Below are 17,336 nucleotides of genomic sequence, written 5' to 3'. Positions count from 1 at the left end.
GGAGCTTATGATTCAGAGGCAAAAACACTATAAACTGAACCACAGCTGGCACTCGCTGATGGAATGTGTAAAGTTTGTATGTGTTTTGCTGCCACTATGTATGAGAGAAAAAAAATTTTTTTGAATAACATAAGTTTAGACTTTGTGTATCTAAAATATTAAAATTGTTCATGAGCACCAAGGTACAATCAAAAAACACTTGATTGAGCAGGGAAGGAAAATCCTTTGCTATTTGTAGCACATATACAGTATAAAATTGAATGTAATATTGCTCAACATTGTTTTCAGAAAAGCTTTCTGCTTATCTTTTGGATTCCTTCTGTTGAGAATTACCGAACAACAACGTCCATTCCTGTAGCATTGCTAACACTTAAAAAGCTAATCAAAGAGAGACAGTTTTTCAGTTGTTTCAATTTTTTTGAAGACATATCAAAAATGATAAATGATGGAATGGGCTAAAGAATTTATTTGTTGTGGTTCTGTTCGCCGAGCTGGAAGTTTTTGCTGCAAACGTTTCGTTCCCTGGCTAGGGAACATCGTCAGTGCTATTGGAGCCTCCTGTGAAGCGCTGCTTTGATGTTTCTTCCGGTATTTATAGTGGTTTGTTCTTGCCGCTACAAAAATTTATTTGTATGAACTTCCAGAATGCATGTGATGAAGAGCCTCAAAAGAAACTTAGTTAAATTTGAAACATGTGGAAATGAAGTTAGTTACTAAACTGGTTAGAAAAGTAGGTAAAAACAATGACTGCAGATGCTGGAAACCAGATTCTGGATCAGTGGTGCTGGAAGAGCACAGCAGTTCAGGCATCTCCAACGAGCAGCGAAATCGACGATTCGGGCAAAAGCCCTTCATCAGGAATAAAGGCAGTGAGCCGGATTCTTATAGAGAGAGGAGGAAAACTTTTTCAAGGCAGGCATCCTTGCAAGAGGATTCGCAGTAGGGTTAAAATCAACGAGGTAAAAACAATGATTGCAGATGCTGGAAACCAGATTCTGGATCAGTGGTGCTGGAAGAGCACAGCAGTTAACTGAATGGCAGGAGGCAGACAGTTGAGGTAACGGCATTCAATTTGTAGAATGTGATTCATGTTTGCAAGGGAATTGTGTTAATAACTTAGACGATGGGTTGGAAAGTTACATTTCCGGTTTTGCTGACAGCGCATAGGTAAGCAACGTTCTAAGCAGTAACATGAATGAAAACATAAAATTGCACAGAAATTGATCGAATAAGTGAGCCGGCAAAAAGCTGTGGCAAATGGATTTCTGTGTCGAACATTATTTGAATCGCAAAAAGACAGATTTTATAATTTGTTTACATGGTGAAAAATTAAAAGCAGTGAAGAGAATTAGAAGGCCATCAACATATATCGTTAGTATTTCATGGCCAGGTGCAGAAAAACATTAAGGCAATTACTAGAATACTGGACCATAACATAACGGAATACAAGTCATGTTGCAGTTATACAAAGATTTAGTGAGACCACATCTCAGACACTGTGTTCAGTTTCACCATTGCATGTTTGGAAGGATATATTGACTTTTCACAGAGGCTATTTACCAGATTCACACTCCAACTCCCAAAGATTAGATTACAAAGAGAAATCACTCAAACTAGAATTAAAATCTCTTAATTGACAAAGTTAAGGAGCAATTTTATCAAAGATATTGTTATGATCCCATAGAGTTAGGTAACTTTGGAAAACAAAAATGAACTTCCGGTGACTAACAGAAATAAAAGACACAATGTCCTATTTCGGCCATTTGCTGTGGTAAAAAAGAGCAAAAATCAACATGAAATAAACATTATTAACAAATGATAATATCTCGTATGAAGGAAAAGGTGCTTCTGGATGAAATAACTAACACGTTCAAAGAAGTTTAGAGCTCCTTTTACTGTACACTGTGCTTCTAGCAGATATAAAATGTGTTGCTGGAAAAGCGCAGCAGGTCAGGCAGCATCCAAGGCGCAGGAGAATCGACGTTTCGGGCATACGCCCTTCTTCAGGAAGGGCTTATGCCCGAAACGTCGATTCTCCTGCTCATTGGATGCTGCCTGACCTGCTGCACTTTTCCAGCAACACATTTTTCAGCTCTGATCTCCAGCATCTGCAGTCCTCACTCTCTTCTAGCAGATATATACCATTACAATATCCTGTTCCAAGTTAAGCCCAGCTTTCCAGCATGCTCTCTTTTTCTTGCCATGTCAATTCAGATCTTTTTTGTGTTCTTTGAAAATCATCTCATTTTGCCTGAGTGAACTGACTATCACCAGCAAAAGACCATTTTATTGCCTTCCTGTTTCTTAATGTAAGGAAATGTCCCCTCAGTAGTGTTGTACTTTCAAAATTATTTCCTGTATTTTAAAGATCCAGGGGTAGCAAACAGTATGTGGAAACTTTTATCTTTTTAGGAGTGAAAATCGAAAAAAATCTTCACTGATGATATTAATTTTGAACACTACTCTGGAACTGACAGTTCAGACTGAGTCAGTTATTAACTCTAAATCTGAGATTAAATAATTTTCTTTTAAAAAAATCTGTGAGCAACATGCAATAAAGGTTATGAGCTAGGCCAATTAACTGTGATCTCATGAAATGAATGAACAGGCTTGAACTGCTTCTAAAAAAAATCTGTTGAGTCAATGCTGCTGCACATCTTCGAGGACAGAAGTGGACTCCTGATGGGGAATTGGAAAAGCAGCTTGACTGAGAGTATCAAAATCATATTCATGGACTCTGCAAGATGCCGGTGACTCTGTAGAACTGCCAAGGATGGTTCTGCCAAACAAAGCCAAGGCATATTGCTGTCCCTGGCCAGGAATTATTAGTTCAAATTCCTACAGAACACGTATTTGTTAATATTTGGAAATGGGAAGGAAGCCAAAGGAAAAAGGAGCGAGCAAACAGCAACAGGGAGCACACTCCCCTGCAGCCCCGGGCATACCAGAGACCACGGCAGCAGCAGCCTCTCCTGAAATCCACCTCCCCACACACATACACACCCCGGACCTGACAGACTCTCAGGAATTGTTAGAGGTGATGGAAAGATTTACCTTGAAGATTGGAGCTGGAATTGAGGAGATTCGTGCCCAGAGCCAATCCATCATGTCCATGCTGCAGAAACAGGAGATCCAGGGCCTAGTGGAGTGGCTGGAGGAGGTGGAGGGTTGAACCAAGGCCTCAGAAGCAGCAATGGAGTCCTCATCTGGTGGGATCCAGGTGCTGGAGAGGTGCAGGCCTTACGACACCAGGTCAACGACATCAAAAATCGAGGTTGGAGGATGAATCTTCGGATTGTCGGGCTCCCGAAGGGTGAAGAAGGTAGGCAGCCAGTCAGCTTCTTTGAAAGCTGGCTGTCGCAGTTCCTAGGCCTTCAAATCGCCAGCTGCAGATTGAAAGGGCCTGTTAGATCGCAGTGCACAGGTCTGGGCTAGTACAGTACCCCCGCCCGATCCTAGTACACTTCCATTCATACAAGGGCAAGCAAAATGTAATGGAAGCCTCCAGACTACTGGGAAAAGACCCATGGGGTCAAAAATATTGTTTTTCCAGGATTTCTTGGTACCTTTAAATGAAAAGAGGAAGTCCTTCAATGGATTTAAAAAGAGGCTGAGGAACCTGTGTATCCAGTACTCCATGAGGTACCCCGCATTGCTCCGTGTCAGCCGCAAGGACTCAGTTTGTACGTTTGACTTGGCAGATAAAGCTAAAACCTTTGTAGACAATTTACAATAGATGGACTGGCCTGAAGAATACAGTTAATGTTCATCCTGTTTTCCTTCTTTCCCTGTGTTTTCCTTTATCGCTTCCTAATAATTTAAAGAAAAAACTTGGAATATGTTGTTCCTATTTTCTTATAACTGGATTTGTTTTGGGAAATTTTGTGGATGTCTTTTGTTCTCGCTGTTTAAGTCACAAGTAGGGGTGACATGAAGCTCGGGATGGGCGGAGTGCTCATCCTAACTTTGTCTTTTTTTTGTTGATTTAAGGATCATCTCCTTGTTTTTTTCGCCTAAGGCACAGTCCAGGCTTGAAGAAGCTGTGAAGGAGAGAATGGGTAGGGTGAGTGCCCCTTTAGGCAGAGGGCAGAGTCTTCCATTCAAGGTTTTATAGTTGTTTCTTTGTAGTTTTTGGTAGTAATATTTGTTTGTAGTTATTACAGACTAGTTTTTGTGTATATAGTTCTTCAACTTTATGAGTCTTTATTTACTTGTGATTGGCGCATTGTAAGCAGTGTTCTCCCTTCCAAGGGTTCAAGGGTCTCTGAAAGGGGATATGGCTAAGTGTCATGTTAAATGGTGCACCTGGAACATCAAGGGATGTCATTCGCCTGTTAAAAGGAAACAAGTGCTTTCTAGCCTTAAGAGGGAAAGGGTTGATATCACCTTGTTGAAGGAAATCCATCTTGATGATGGGGAATACCTGAAGCTACAACAGGGGGGTTATGACCAGATTTCCTTTACATCCTTTACTATTAAAAGTAGCGGAGTGGCAGTACTTATCCAGAAAAATCTTCTGTTCACATTATTAGAGCAGGTGAAAGATGAGCAGGGGTGATTTTATACCACTTAAGGCCCTGATACATGGGGAGGAATACGGCATTTTAAATGTCTACTGTCCTCCGGCGCATCGCTTCAAATCTTTGATTAGTGTCTTCTCTAAGGTGAGTGCCTTCGGAACACGGCACATTATTATTGGGGGTGTGTGTGGATTTCAATTGTCTTTTGGATCCAACAGTGCACAGGGTGCCTAATGGGCCCCCAACTCTTCACAGGCGAAGCAGGTGACTGACTTATGTAAGGAGTTGGGGCTGGTGGACATTTGGACATGTCTTCAATCTACCGGCAGGGACTTCACCTTTTTCTCAAAACCACATAAATGTCACACGAGGATTGATCTATTTCTGGTTCTCTCCACCCTTCTAGAATTGATTATAGTTTGTAAAATTGGGAACATAGCTATTTCTGATCATGCGGCCGTGTATTTGGAGGTTAAGGCCAAGATTGAGGGGCTAGGTTTTTGGCACTGGCATCTGGATCCTTTTCTCCTTTCTATAAGGTCATCCCTCAGCCTCTGATGCTCCAGGAAAAAACAGCCCCAGCCTATTCAGCCTCTCCCTGTAGCTCAAATCCTCCAACCCTGGCAACATCCTTGTAAATCTTTTCTGAACCCATTCAAGTTTCACAACATCCTTCCAATAGGAAGGAGACCAGAATTGCACACAATATTCCAAAAGTGGCCTAACCAACGTCCTGTACAGCTGCAATTTGACCTCCCAACTCCTGTACTCAATACTCTGACCAATAAAGAAAGCATACCAAATGCCTTCCTCACTACACTATCTATCTGCGACTCCACTTTCAAGGAGCTATGAATCTGCACTCCAGGGTCTCTTTGTTCAGCTACACTCTCTCGGACCTTACCATTAAGTGTATAAGTCCTGCTAAGATTTGTTTTCCCAAAATGCAGCACCTCACATTTATCTAAATTAAATTCCATCTGTCACTCCTCAGCCCACTGGCCCATCTGATCAAGATCACATTGTAATTTGAGGGAACCTTCTTTACTGTCCACTACACTTCCAATTTTGGTGTGATCTGCAAACTTACTAACTATACCACTATGTTCATATCCAAATAATTTATATAAATGATGATAAGTAGTGGATCCAACACCGATCCTTGTGGCACTCCTCTGGTCACAGGCCTTCAATCTGAAAAACAATCTCCACCACCACCCTCTGTCTTCTACCTTCGCACCAGTTCTTTATCCAAATGGCCAGTTCTCCCTATATTCCATGAGATCTAACCTTGCTAACCAGTCTCCAATGGGGAACCTTGTTGAACGCCTCATTGAAGTCCATATACATCACATCTACCACTCTGACCTCATCAATCTTCTTTGTTACTTCTTCAAAAAACTCAATCAAGTTTGTGAGACATGATTTCTCACACGCAAAGCCGCGTTGACTATCCCTAATCAGTCCTTGCCTTTCCAAATACCTGTAAATTCTGTCCCTCAGGATGGCCTCCAACAACTTGCCCAACACCATCGCCGTGCTCACCAGTTCCCTGGCTTGTGCTTACCATCTTTCTTAAATAATGGTACCAGGTTAGCCAAACTCCAGTCTTCTGCCACTTGCCCTGTGACTATCGATGATACAAATATCTCAGCAAGGGCACATCAATCACTTCCCTAGCTTCCCTCAGAGTTCTAGGGTACACCTGATCAGATCCTGGAGATTTATCCACCTTTATGTATTTTAAGACATTCATTATTACCTCCTCTGTAATATGGACATTTTTCAAGATGTCACCATCTATTTCCCCAATTTTTATATTTTTCATATCCTTCTCCACAGTAATCATTGATGCAAAATACTCAGTTAGTGTCTCCCCCATGTCCTGCGGCTCCACACGAAGGCTGCCTTGCTGATCTTTGAGGGGCCCTATTCTCTTCCTAGTTACCCTTTTGTCCTTAATGTATTTGTAAAAACCCCTTGGATTCTCTTTAACCCTATTTGCCAAAGCTATCTCATGTCTCCTTTTTGCCCTCCTGATTTCCCTCTTAAGTGTACACCTACTGCCTTTATACTCTTCTAATGATTCTCTCTATCTATCCTGTCTATACCTGACATATGCTTCCTTCTTTTTCTGAACCAAACCCTCAATTTTTCTAGTCATCCAGCATTCCCTACACCTACCAGCCTTTCCTTTCACCCTAATAGGAATATACTGTCTCTGGATTCTCGTTATCTCATTTCTGAAGGCTTCTCATTTTCCAGTCATCCCTTTACTTGAGAACATCTGCTCCCAGTCTGCTTTTGAGTTCTTGCCTAATACTGTCAAAATTGGTCTTTCTCCAATTTAGAACTTCAATTTTTAGATCTGGTCTATCCATTTCCATCACTATTTTAAAACTAATAGAATTATGGTCGCTGGCCCCAAAGTGCTCCCCCACTGACACCTCAGTCACCTCCTCTGCCTTATTTCCCAAGAGTAGGTCAAGTTTTGCATCTTCTCTAGTAGGTACATTCACAGACTGACTCAGAAAATTTTCTTGTACATTCTTAAATTCCTCTCCACCTAAACCCTTAACACTTTGGCAGTCCCAATTTGGAAAGTTAAAATCCCCTACCATAACCATCCTATTGTTCTTACAGATAACTAAGATCTCCTTACAAATTTGTTTCTGAATTTTCCTCTGACTATTAGGGGATCTATAATACAATCCCAATTAGGTGATCATTCCTTTCTTATTTCTCAGTTCCATCTAAATAATTTCCCTGGATGTATATCCGGGAATATCCTCCCTCAGTACAGCTATAATGCTATCCCGTATCAAAAATGCCAAACTCCCTCCTCTGTTGCCTCCTTTCTATCCTTTCTGTCGCATTTGTATCCAGAAACATTAAGCTGCCAATTTTGTCCATCCCTGAGGCATGTTTCTGTAATTGCTATGATACCCTAGTTCTGTGTTCCTCACCAAGCCTTGAATTCATCAGCCTTCCCTGTTTGGTCTCTTGCATTGAAATACATGCAGTTTAATTATCGATCCTACCTTGTTCTCTGCTTTGTTCCTGCCTGCCCTGAGTGTTTGACTTGCTTCTTTTCTCAATTGTACCAGTATGATCTCTTTCTGTAGTGTCTCCCTGCCACACACACACAACCCGCCCCTTTATGCGTTTAAATTCTCCAGAGCAGCTCGAGCAAATCTCTCTGCCAATATATTAATCCCCTTACAATTCAGGTACAATCCATCCTTCTTGTACAGATCAGTTTGACCCCAGATGAGATTCCAGTGATCCGAAAACACGAATCCTTCTCCCATATGCCAGTTCCTCAGCCACGCATTCATCTGCTCTATCCTCCTGTTCCTACCCTCTCTAGCTTGTAGCACTGGGAGTGCTCCAGATATTACTACATTTGAGGACCTCCTTTTAAAGTTTCTGCCTAACTTTCTATATTCTCCCTTCAGAATCTCATCCTTCTCCCTTGCTATGTCATTGGTACCAGTGTATACAGTGACCTCATGATGGTCCCTCTCCCCTTTGAGAACATTCTGCACCCTCTTTGAGGCATCCTGGATCCTGGCACCAGGGAGGCATGACACCATCCTGATTTTTCACATCTGGCCGCAGAAACGTCCATCTGTGTCTCTGACTCGAGAGTCTGTTAATACAATAAATCGCTTGGAACATAACACACCCCTCATCACATTAGAGCCTGTCTTGATACCAGAAACTTGGTTGTTTATACTACATTCCCTTGAAAGTCCATCATCCCCACATTTTCCAAAACAGCATACATATTTGAAATGAGGATAGTCACAGAAGACTCCTGTACTACCTGCCTACCTTCTCTACTTGACTGTATCTGCAGTTTTCTCCCTTTCTATTACTGCAATCCATTGCATCCCTAAGCTCTTGTAAATTCCTCATTGCCTCTAACTATCGCTCCAACTGATCCATTCGATCTGACAAGATTCGTAACCAACAGCATTTATTGCAGATATATTCCTCAGGAACCCATAAACACTCTCAAAACTCCCACATCTGACAAGAAGAGGATATCACACTCCTTCCAATCTACAGACCCCGAAAATAGTACTGTCTTATTGCTCTATAAAACACTACTCCAGGCTAACTTAATACTTATGGCTTGTTTTTTAAAAATTTAATCGAGACAGATCCCAATAAAAACATATAATCAAGAAAGAACCCACTCTTCTCGCTATTGCTGATTTTAGCAAGGCTATACTTTAAAACTATTCACTTATATGTTTCTGTGCTGTGACCACTCCCAAACAGGTTCCTCCAAGATCAGTTGTGAATTTTACTATTTTTGAATTTTTCGGAGACACACTCCAATGTCCAGCGATACATCAATTCAAACAGCAAAGGCAGTAACTGTGCAGAATCACTGCTAGGTCAGTTAGCAGTGTAGGCTTTTTTCTCTCTCTGAAATGAACACATAATTTATACAATTAGTATCAACTTAGACAAATTCAACAAAGGAGGATAGAAAAAGGAATATCCAGCTTCTTCCAACAATATGTGCCACAATATATGCACTCCTCAGCATATCCAACAGTCAGGAAATATGCTGGAAGAAATGGAAAATTGGATTTTAAAACACAGACCAGGTAGAGTACAAATTCTGGAAAAACTTCTCTTTGACCTCTTTAGATGATCAAAAGCCCAGGAGACTACTCAGGCCTTAAGTAATATAATTTAATCGTTTCGTCTGAGGTGTTTTCCGCTCCAGCCAGAAGCAAATGCAGTTCTCACTTGCGTAAATTCATGGAATCCGTATTCACTGAGTAGATTTGTCATCAGTTCCTGAGTCCACTATTCTACCAGCTAACTTAGTCTGGCTTTATGTAATTTAAGATTATAATGTATGGTCTCTGATCAGTTTTGTTCAATAAAAGTCTGTTGAAGTTTTGCACTGTTGGAAATAATGTTTTTCAAGTAGATACAAAACGAACTTCGGTGATAAACATTTTTCTCTTATTTCCACAGTTCAATCTAGACCAAGCCAATGCAGAAGAGTTCCTTGAAGTGTATAAAGGAGTTGTTTCTGAATACAATGTAAGTAAAAGTTGGTAAAGGTGGTGAAAGAATATTAAAAGTACTTAAACAGGCAAAGAAGGAGGAGTGTTTCAGTAAAAACAATACAAAATGCATGAGGTTTTATTTTTGACTGAACCACAAAATGATGTTTGTCTGTACATTTTTCCAGCTTTTTTTTCATTTCTTTTCTAAAAGACTGCTTTTATGTCGTTTGTTTCTCAGTGATATATCATTTTAAGCCTCTGCTGAAATGGTGGAGAAAGAAATTACAGACACTTCTCACCAAGTTTTTGTGGTCTAATAATAAGGAATTGTATGGAGTGAATTGATATTATTACAAATTAACTTAGGAAAATTCCATTCTCCTACTTGGACAAACTTTACGCAGGTGCCATCTTCAGTTGCAAGGTTTTGACTTGGCAGCATATAAAATAACTATTTCTTAGGTAACCTTTGAGTACTCTTTGACAATCATTTTACTCAGCCAGTCCCAATTTATTGGGAAATGATTGGATTCCAGTTATTTTGTAATCATGAATGTTTAGATGTTTATTGCATTATTTTATTCTTATCTATTTCTTTACCGCTATTTGCTGGCAAACAATCAAGAACATTTATAAACAGAGCATTTTCTTATATTTTCTTATATTCAAGTTAATATTAAATTGATTTAATCTACTTGATACACGATAGATTTTTTTGTCATCAGTTATAATTTATTATAATTATGGATTAAAATACATAAAAAGAGGTAAAGCCACATCTTTCCTTAGAATCATTGCTTACTGCGAAAAAAAACTCATACTTAGCTTTCTTCAATGTGAAGAAAAAGTTGTTCTTTTTCATTATGTGGCATATTGTCTGTTATCTGATTAAGCTAGGGCAGGTGAATGTATGGCACATTTTTTGGGAATATAATCTGATTCAGTTATACATTCTTTTGTAATTGAGAGTGTTGTTGCTGTGATTCTTTTAAACTCATGGAAGAGTATAAATGTTCATGGCACCACTTTTCATTCGGTGCTTTATGGAGGCTTTTCATCTTGAACACATCAGGACAATTCACAAGAATACTATGTTAAGAGGAAAACAACGGTGTGAAAGGATATTGCTGAATTTATTTGGAAATTGGACTCTGACTGGTAAAAGCATTCTAGTGAGAATGCACCTGTTCATGCTGATGGACAGTTAACTGTCATGCTTTGTTTATATTTTAAACCAGACAGGTTAACAGATCACAGCATTACTCTGAGAACTGAACCAGCTGTCATTTATTTTGTTAAGCTGAAACAGGTGCAGTCTGTATACATGTCCTTTCTGTCTGCAAAGCACAGAGAGCTCTGTGTGTTAATACATATAGCTTGCAGTACATGCAAGTATACCAAACTGATACTGACTGATGACTCTAAACTGATGGTCAACATAATTCTTCACACACTCAAGATTACACAGCAAATTAGTTCTAATTGTGCAAATGGACACATTGGATGTGGTGTGTGTTCTGCAAGTGCCGGCTGGGGATGGTCAGTACTTTGTTTATTGTGAACAGCTGAAAGGATATGTTGTTTCATATGATTAGCCAATCTTTGGGACATACTCAACATTGAACTAGCACTAAAATTAATATACCCCGTTATTAATTTGTATGATAGACAAAATATCTTTTTGGTTTGATGGCATTGCCCTGTTAGCATAGAATTCATGTTTCTTCTGCACAATAGCAGAATGAAACAGCTAGCTTCACATGTTGTTCAAACTTTTGAAAGACTTTGCCTTTCTATGTTGGCCTTCGGACCAATCGTGAGTTTATTTCTCACTGTATATTGCACAATCTGATCAGGATAGCCATTATCATGCAGAATATCTTTGATACACTCTACTTCAATATCAAGTTTGCACAGTTATCAAGTGGCTTGTGTCCTATTTACAAGGTTGCTGATGAAGCTAAACTTGCAGAAACTGTAGGAATCTTATTGTGTAAATTAACCAGTGAATATAGGTTCGTAGTGGACTAAGAGTAGAGAACCCTGGCCAGTTTCCTAATGAGGGCATCAAGAAAATGGATCTTATTTGACTTCCATTTCAAACATGAATTTGGAGTTCTGTATGGACATGTTATGAAATTCTTAAATGTTGAACTGAATTCAGACATTGTAAATTATAATAAATATTTTATTTACATATTAGAAATCTGCAAGGGTTAGAGATTGTTTGTTATTTCAGCAAAGACATATTTCTCACCTCATAGAATCTAACAAAGATGCTTGAGAGAGTGAGGTCTAGTGGAGAAGCCATGGCAATACCATCTATTTGGACATACGTGATGTTGTTAAAACTGCACTCAACTGCACAATTTGTTGAATTCATAAGTTTAAGAAATACTGATTCATACAATGCACACAAGATCACCATGATTTTGAGCTTCAGTGCAGATGTCAATGGCTTCTTCAAATGGTACTTTGCTGAATAGGCCAGCAATGTCACATGAGCACATAGATTGCTATTGATACGCATGTTCTGCATGTGCTTTATAAATTTAAAGGAATCCTTAATTGTAACTGGAATTCCTGCTTAAAATTGTTTATAGCAATTCACCCAGCATTTGGCCAGCTCATGTTGTGCAAGATCAGTTATAAGGAAGGTAAGTTGCACATTAACTCTGTACAGACCTATTATGTAGAGATGATTTGGAGTTGGGGACCACATGTAGTGTGTCAAAGTTTGCAGATGGCATTAAGATGAGTGATAATGCAAAGTGTGCAGAGGACTGTGAAACTTTGCAGAGGAACATAGGTACATTGAGTGAGTGGGCATAGTCTAGCAGATGGAATACAATGTTAATAAATGTGAAGTCATCCATTTCGATAAAAGTAACAGTAAAAAGGATTATTACTTGAATGGTAAAAAGGTGCAGCATGCTGCTTTGGAGAGGGATCTGGGTGTCTTTGTACATGAATCACAGAAGGTTGATCTGCAGGTACAATGAGTAATTAGGAAAACAAATGGAATTTTGTTCTTCATTGCTAAAGGGATTGACTTTAAAAGCAGGGAGGTTATGTTGCAGATGCACAGTGTGCTGGTGAGGCCACACCTGGCGTACTGTGTGCAGTTTTGGTCTCCTTACTTGAGAAAGGATGTACTGGCACTGGAGGGTGTGTAGAGGAGGTTCACTAAGTTGATTCCAGAGTTGAGGGGTTTGGCTTATGATGAGAGATCGAGTAAACTGGGATTATATTCATTGGAATTCAGAAGAATGGTGGTAGGGGGAGGAATCTTATAGAAACGTAAAATATGAAGGGAATAAATGAGATAGAAGTAGAGAGGATGTTTCCTCTTTCAGGTGAAACTAGGACAAGAGGACATAGATTCAAGATTAGAGGGAGTAGATTTAGGACTGAATTGAGAAGGAACTTCTTCACCCAGAGGGTTGTAAAGCTATGGAATTCCTTGCCCAGTGAAGTAGTTGACCCTACTTCAGTAAACGTTTTATAGCTAAGATAGATTTTTTTTTTAACAATATAAGAATTAAGGGATACGGTTAGAGCATGGGTAAGTGGACTTAAGTCCACAAAAAGATCAGCCATGATCTTACTGAATGGTGGAGCAAGCTTGAAGGGCCAGGCGGCCTACTCTTGCTTCTAGTTCTTATGTTCTTATGTATATTACCATGTACTACACAAATGTACCTCCCAGATCAGCAGTAGGTGGCAGGATCTGTGGAGCAATTTCACAAGTGGAAACGGAATGCTAAAATTTGAATACTGTAAATTCAAACTCAGAAAGTGGTTTATTCAATTCTACCCCTCTGGAATCAATCCATGCTGGTGGTCTTGCGTCACCTGTGCTGTGATGCCTGGATTTATCACATTACATATACATCATAATACTAAAATTCACATTAGAACTATCCTGTACTTCTTTTTGTCTTTGCTTCATTAGACAGCGAACCAACAGATATAATAAAAATGTGTACATTAGGTGTGAATGTAACTTCGAGTAAAGATGTTTATGGATAAACACATATCAAGATGCCTTGATCCAAACCTTTCTGTTATTGCGCAAACAGCAAATTAATTACCTTGCCTACATTTTCAATATTGAAATTCATATAAGAACATGAAGTTGCTGTAACAAGATATTAGTCACCTTTTGAAAATCATCAGAAAAAAATTAGGGCTGGTGCAATCAAGTTGAAGTCAATTTTTGATGGTGTGAAAGTCATAATTACTATCAAAAACCTTGATATGCTGAGGGGTGTCTCATTTGTCAGGGACTTAAGTTATGGAGATGTGATTTTTCTTAAACCTCTATCACTGATCTTTCTTCACTAGCTTCACCTATCAGTATAGGACCAATATTATAGTTGGCTGCCACCACTGAGCTAACTTGCTCTTAAAGGGAAGATGCATTGAAGCAAAGGCAGATGTTGGTGTCACAATCCTCTCTTCGTCAATTGCAACAAATGCTTTCTTTTTACTTTATTAGCATGTAGCTATCACACTTCAATTAAACTGTAATTTAAGGAGTTCAAATGAGGGAGCCAAAATACAATACTGAAAGCAAGAATTACAGATGCTGGAGATCCGAAACAAAAAACAGAAAACAGAAGTTGATGGTGAAATTCAGCAACATATGTAGGAAGAAAACATTCTTCACCAGACTCAAATGTTAACTCTGCATTCCTCACATAGATGCTGCCAGACTTGCTGTGTTTCGCCAGCAATTTTTGTTTTTGGGTTAAAATGCAAGGTTTTCTTGAGTGAAAGGAAGAGGAATTTTATTACCTACTGCTCTGAAACAAAATGCAATATTAAGTAGACACAAACACAAGTAATTGTAATTTAAAATTACTTTGTGTTTGTGTCTATTTAATGTTGCATTTTGTTTCAGAGCAGTAGGTAATAAAATGCCTCTCCCTTTCCCTCAAGGTAAACACCTCAGGTGATACCAAGGAATGGTTGGAGATACTGGATACTGCAAAGGCTGCGGGCCCTGACAACATCCTGGCAATAGTACTGAAGACTTGTGCTCCAGAACTTCCCACTCCCCTAGCCAAGCTGATGCAGTATAATTACAACACTGGAATCTACCCTACAATGTGGAAAATTGCCCAAGTATGTCCTGTATATAAAAAGCAGGCAAATTCAACCTGGTCAATTACCAACTCATCAGTTTACACTTGATCATCAGTAAAGTGACAGAAGAGGTCATCAACGATGCTATCAAACAGCAGCTGCTCAGCAATAACCTGCTCATTGACACCTAGTTTGGGTTCTGCCAGGGCAGCTCAACTCCTGACCTGATTATATCCTTGGTTCACATATGGACAAAAGAGAGAAATTCCAGAGGTGAGGTGAGAGTGACAGCCTTGATATCAAGGCGACATTCGACCGAGTATGGCATCAAATAGCAAAACTAGAATCATTAGGAATCTGGGGGCAAATTCTCCAGTGGTTAGAGTCCTACCTGACACAGAGGAAAATAGTCATGGTTGTTGGAGGTCAGTCAACTTAACTCCAGGACATCTCTGCAGAAGTTCCTCACAGTCATGTCCTAGCCCAACCATCTTCAGTTGCTTCATCAGTGACCTTCCTTCCATCATAAGGTCAGAAGTGGGGATGTTTGGCAATGATTGCAATCAATGTTCCGTACCAATAGCGACTCCTCAGATACTGAAGCAGTCCATGTCCAAATGCAACAAGATCTGGACAATATTCAGGCTTGAGCTGACAAGTAGCAAATAACATTTGAATGACACAAATGCCAGGCTATGACCATCATCAACAAGAGACGATCTAACCACTGCCCCTTAACATTCAACGGTGTTACCATCACTGAATTCCCTACTACCAACATCCTGGAGGGGATCATTGACCAGAAATTCAAATGGATTCGGCTCATGAATCGCTGCAAGAGCAGGTCAGAGGCTAGGAATGCTATGGCGAGTAACACAACTCCTGATGTATAAACATAATGAGTGGGCGCCTGATTTCATCCTGTAAAATTCTATGGGTGGAATCTTTAAAGGGGCCTGAGTGATATGGGCTACAGTGGGATATGTGGTAGCATCAGGTGAGATGTATAATGAGGCTCATCTCAACAATCAGGCCATCTTGCTCCATCTATTTTGCTTTTCCAAACTGACATGACAAGATTTATGCTTGGCAGGAGGTGAGATATCTATTGGCAATCATTAGCGATTTTAAACACCTTGCTAATGTCACAATTCATTTTGTACATATCTTTTTAAACACATTTCAAATCTATTGCAATCTGTTCTTTGTTTAGCTGCTTTAAGTCATTGTTTATATTCTCTCTCTTTTTCTGGTTTGCTCCTCACCTTTTGCAGCATGATACACTTTTTTTCAATTCGATTTTATCTTTTACTACCTTAGTTAGCCACGAATGGTGCATCCTTCCTTTGGATTCTTTCCTACTCACTGAAGTGAACCTTTTCTGAATAATTCTATGTATCTCCTTCAATGTGCGCCACTATATTTCAACTGACCTATCCTATAACTTAATTTTGCAGTTCCCTTTAGCCAGCTCTGTTTTCATACCCCCCAATTGTATTTAAATTTAAAATGCTAATATCAGCTTCACCCTTCTTTCCCTCAAACTGAATAATATATTCAAACCTATCATGATCTCTGCTCCTAGTGGCATCTTCACAATAAGGTAATTAACTTATCTCACTTAACATTACCAGATCTAATAAAATCTAGTGGGCACTAGAAAATGCTGATGTAAGAAACTGTCCCAAAAACACCAGGTGAAGTCATCATCCAGGCTATCATTGTTAATCTGATTAGTTCAATCTATATGTAATTAAAATCTGCCGTGATAAATGCCATATCTTCTTACAAGCCCACTTTTTTTTAGTATACTCTTCTTACAATGTGATAATTACTTACATAGCTCTTCCACAAGAAACTTCTTACATTTGCTGTCTTTCATCTCCAGCAAAACTGATTCTATATACTGGTTTACAGAATTAATATCTATTGTACCAATGTTCTCATTAATTAGCAGAGCTACCCCTCCACCTTTTGTAGTTTCCTATCCTTCCTAAATTTATTGTATCCTTGGATATTCAGGCTACAGTCATTCTGCACTTCTGTCTGTCTAATGGCTAGCAGAACACAAATTAATTCAAATTGCACTGTAAATTAATCTGCTTTATTACAAATGTTGCAGACATTCATATATAGAGAGTCTAGTTTTGTCTTTTTACAACTTTTGTAATCTTTAGCCCAGTGCACTTTTAGATTTGTATACTTTGTCCCTTCCTGTCACAATGTGATAATCCTTTACCTTTTTGCAGCCTGCCTTCTGTTTGGTTCTCTGCTCAACTTATTACATCTTCCCAAACTTAATTTCTCACCCCACACTATGTAACTTAAAGCTCTCTCTGATATCAGGGTTTTATGACTTACCAGAATATTGGTTCCAGCGCAGTTCAGATGAATATTATCCAAATGGTAGAGTTCTCAGTCTCCCAAGTACAGATACCTGTCCCCCATAAACCAAAGCCTGTTGTTCCCACGGAGATCTTTGAGCCATGCATTTAATAATCTATTCTTACCTACACTAATTTGCTTGTGATTCAGGTAGTAATCCTAAGATTCTTGGCTTTGAAGTTTTGCTTTTAAATTTAGCCCTAACCCATCATGCTTCCTTAGCCATCATGCTTCCTACAACACAGGATTTGTAGAACCAAGCCAGATCTTCACTAAAGAGGCTTGATACACTATGACTGGA

At 39.3% G+C, this 17,336-nt stretch overlaps 1 protein-coding gene across 5 annotated transcripts in view; it reads left to right on the top strand.

The window, feature by feature from the left end:
* nme7 (NME/NM23 family member 7) overlaps nucleotides 1–17,336 on the top strand; it is a 162,880-nt gene that overhangs the window by 91,075 nt on the left and 54,469 nt on the right. For all 5 annotated transcript variants that reach the window (XM_060833577.1, XM_060833579.1, XM_060833578.1 and 2 more), the window contains exon 8: nucleotides 9,525–9,593. In XM_060833577.1, coding sequence (XP_060689560.1) covers nucleotides 9,525–9,593 — 69 coding nt within the window. The remainder of the gene's footprint in view (nucleotides 1–9,524; nucleotides 9,594–17,336) is intronic.

Source organism: Hemiscyllium ocellatum, chromosome 12 (assembly GCF_020745735.1).
Source record: "Hemiscyllium ocellatum isolate sHemOce1 chromosome 12, sHemOce1.pat.X.cur, whole genome shotgun sequence".
Taxonomy (NCBI): Eukaryota; Metazoa; Chordata; class Chondrichthyes; order Orectolobiformes; family Hemiscylliidae; genus Hemiscyllium; species Hemiscyllium ocellatum.
This window is presented reverse-complemented; position numbering and strand designations above follow the sequence as displayed.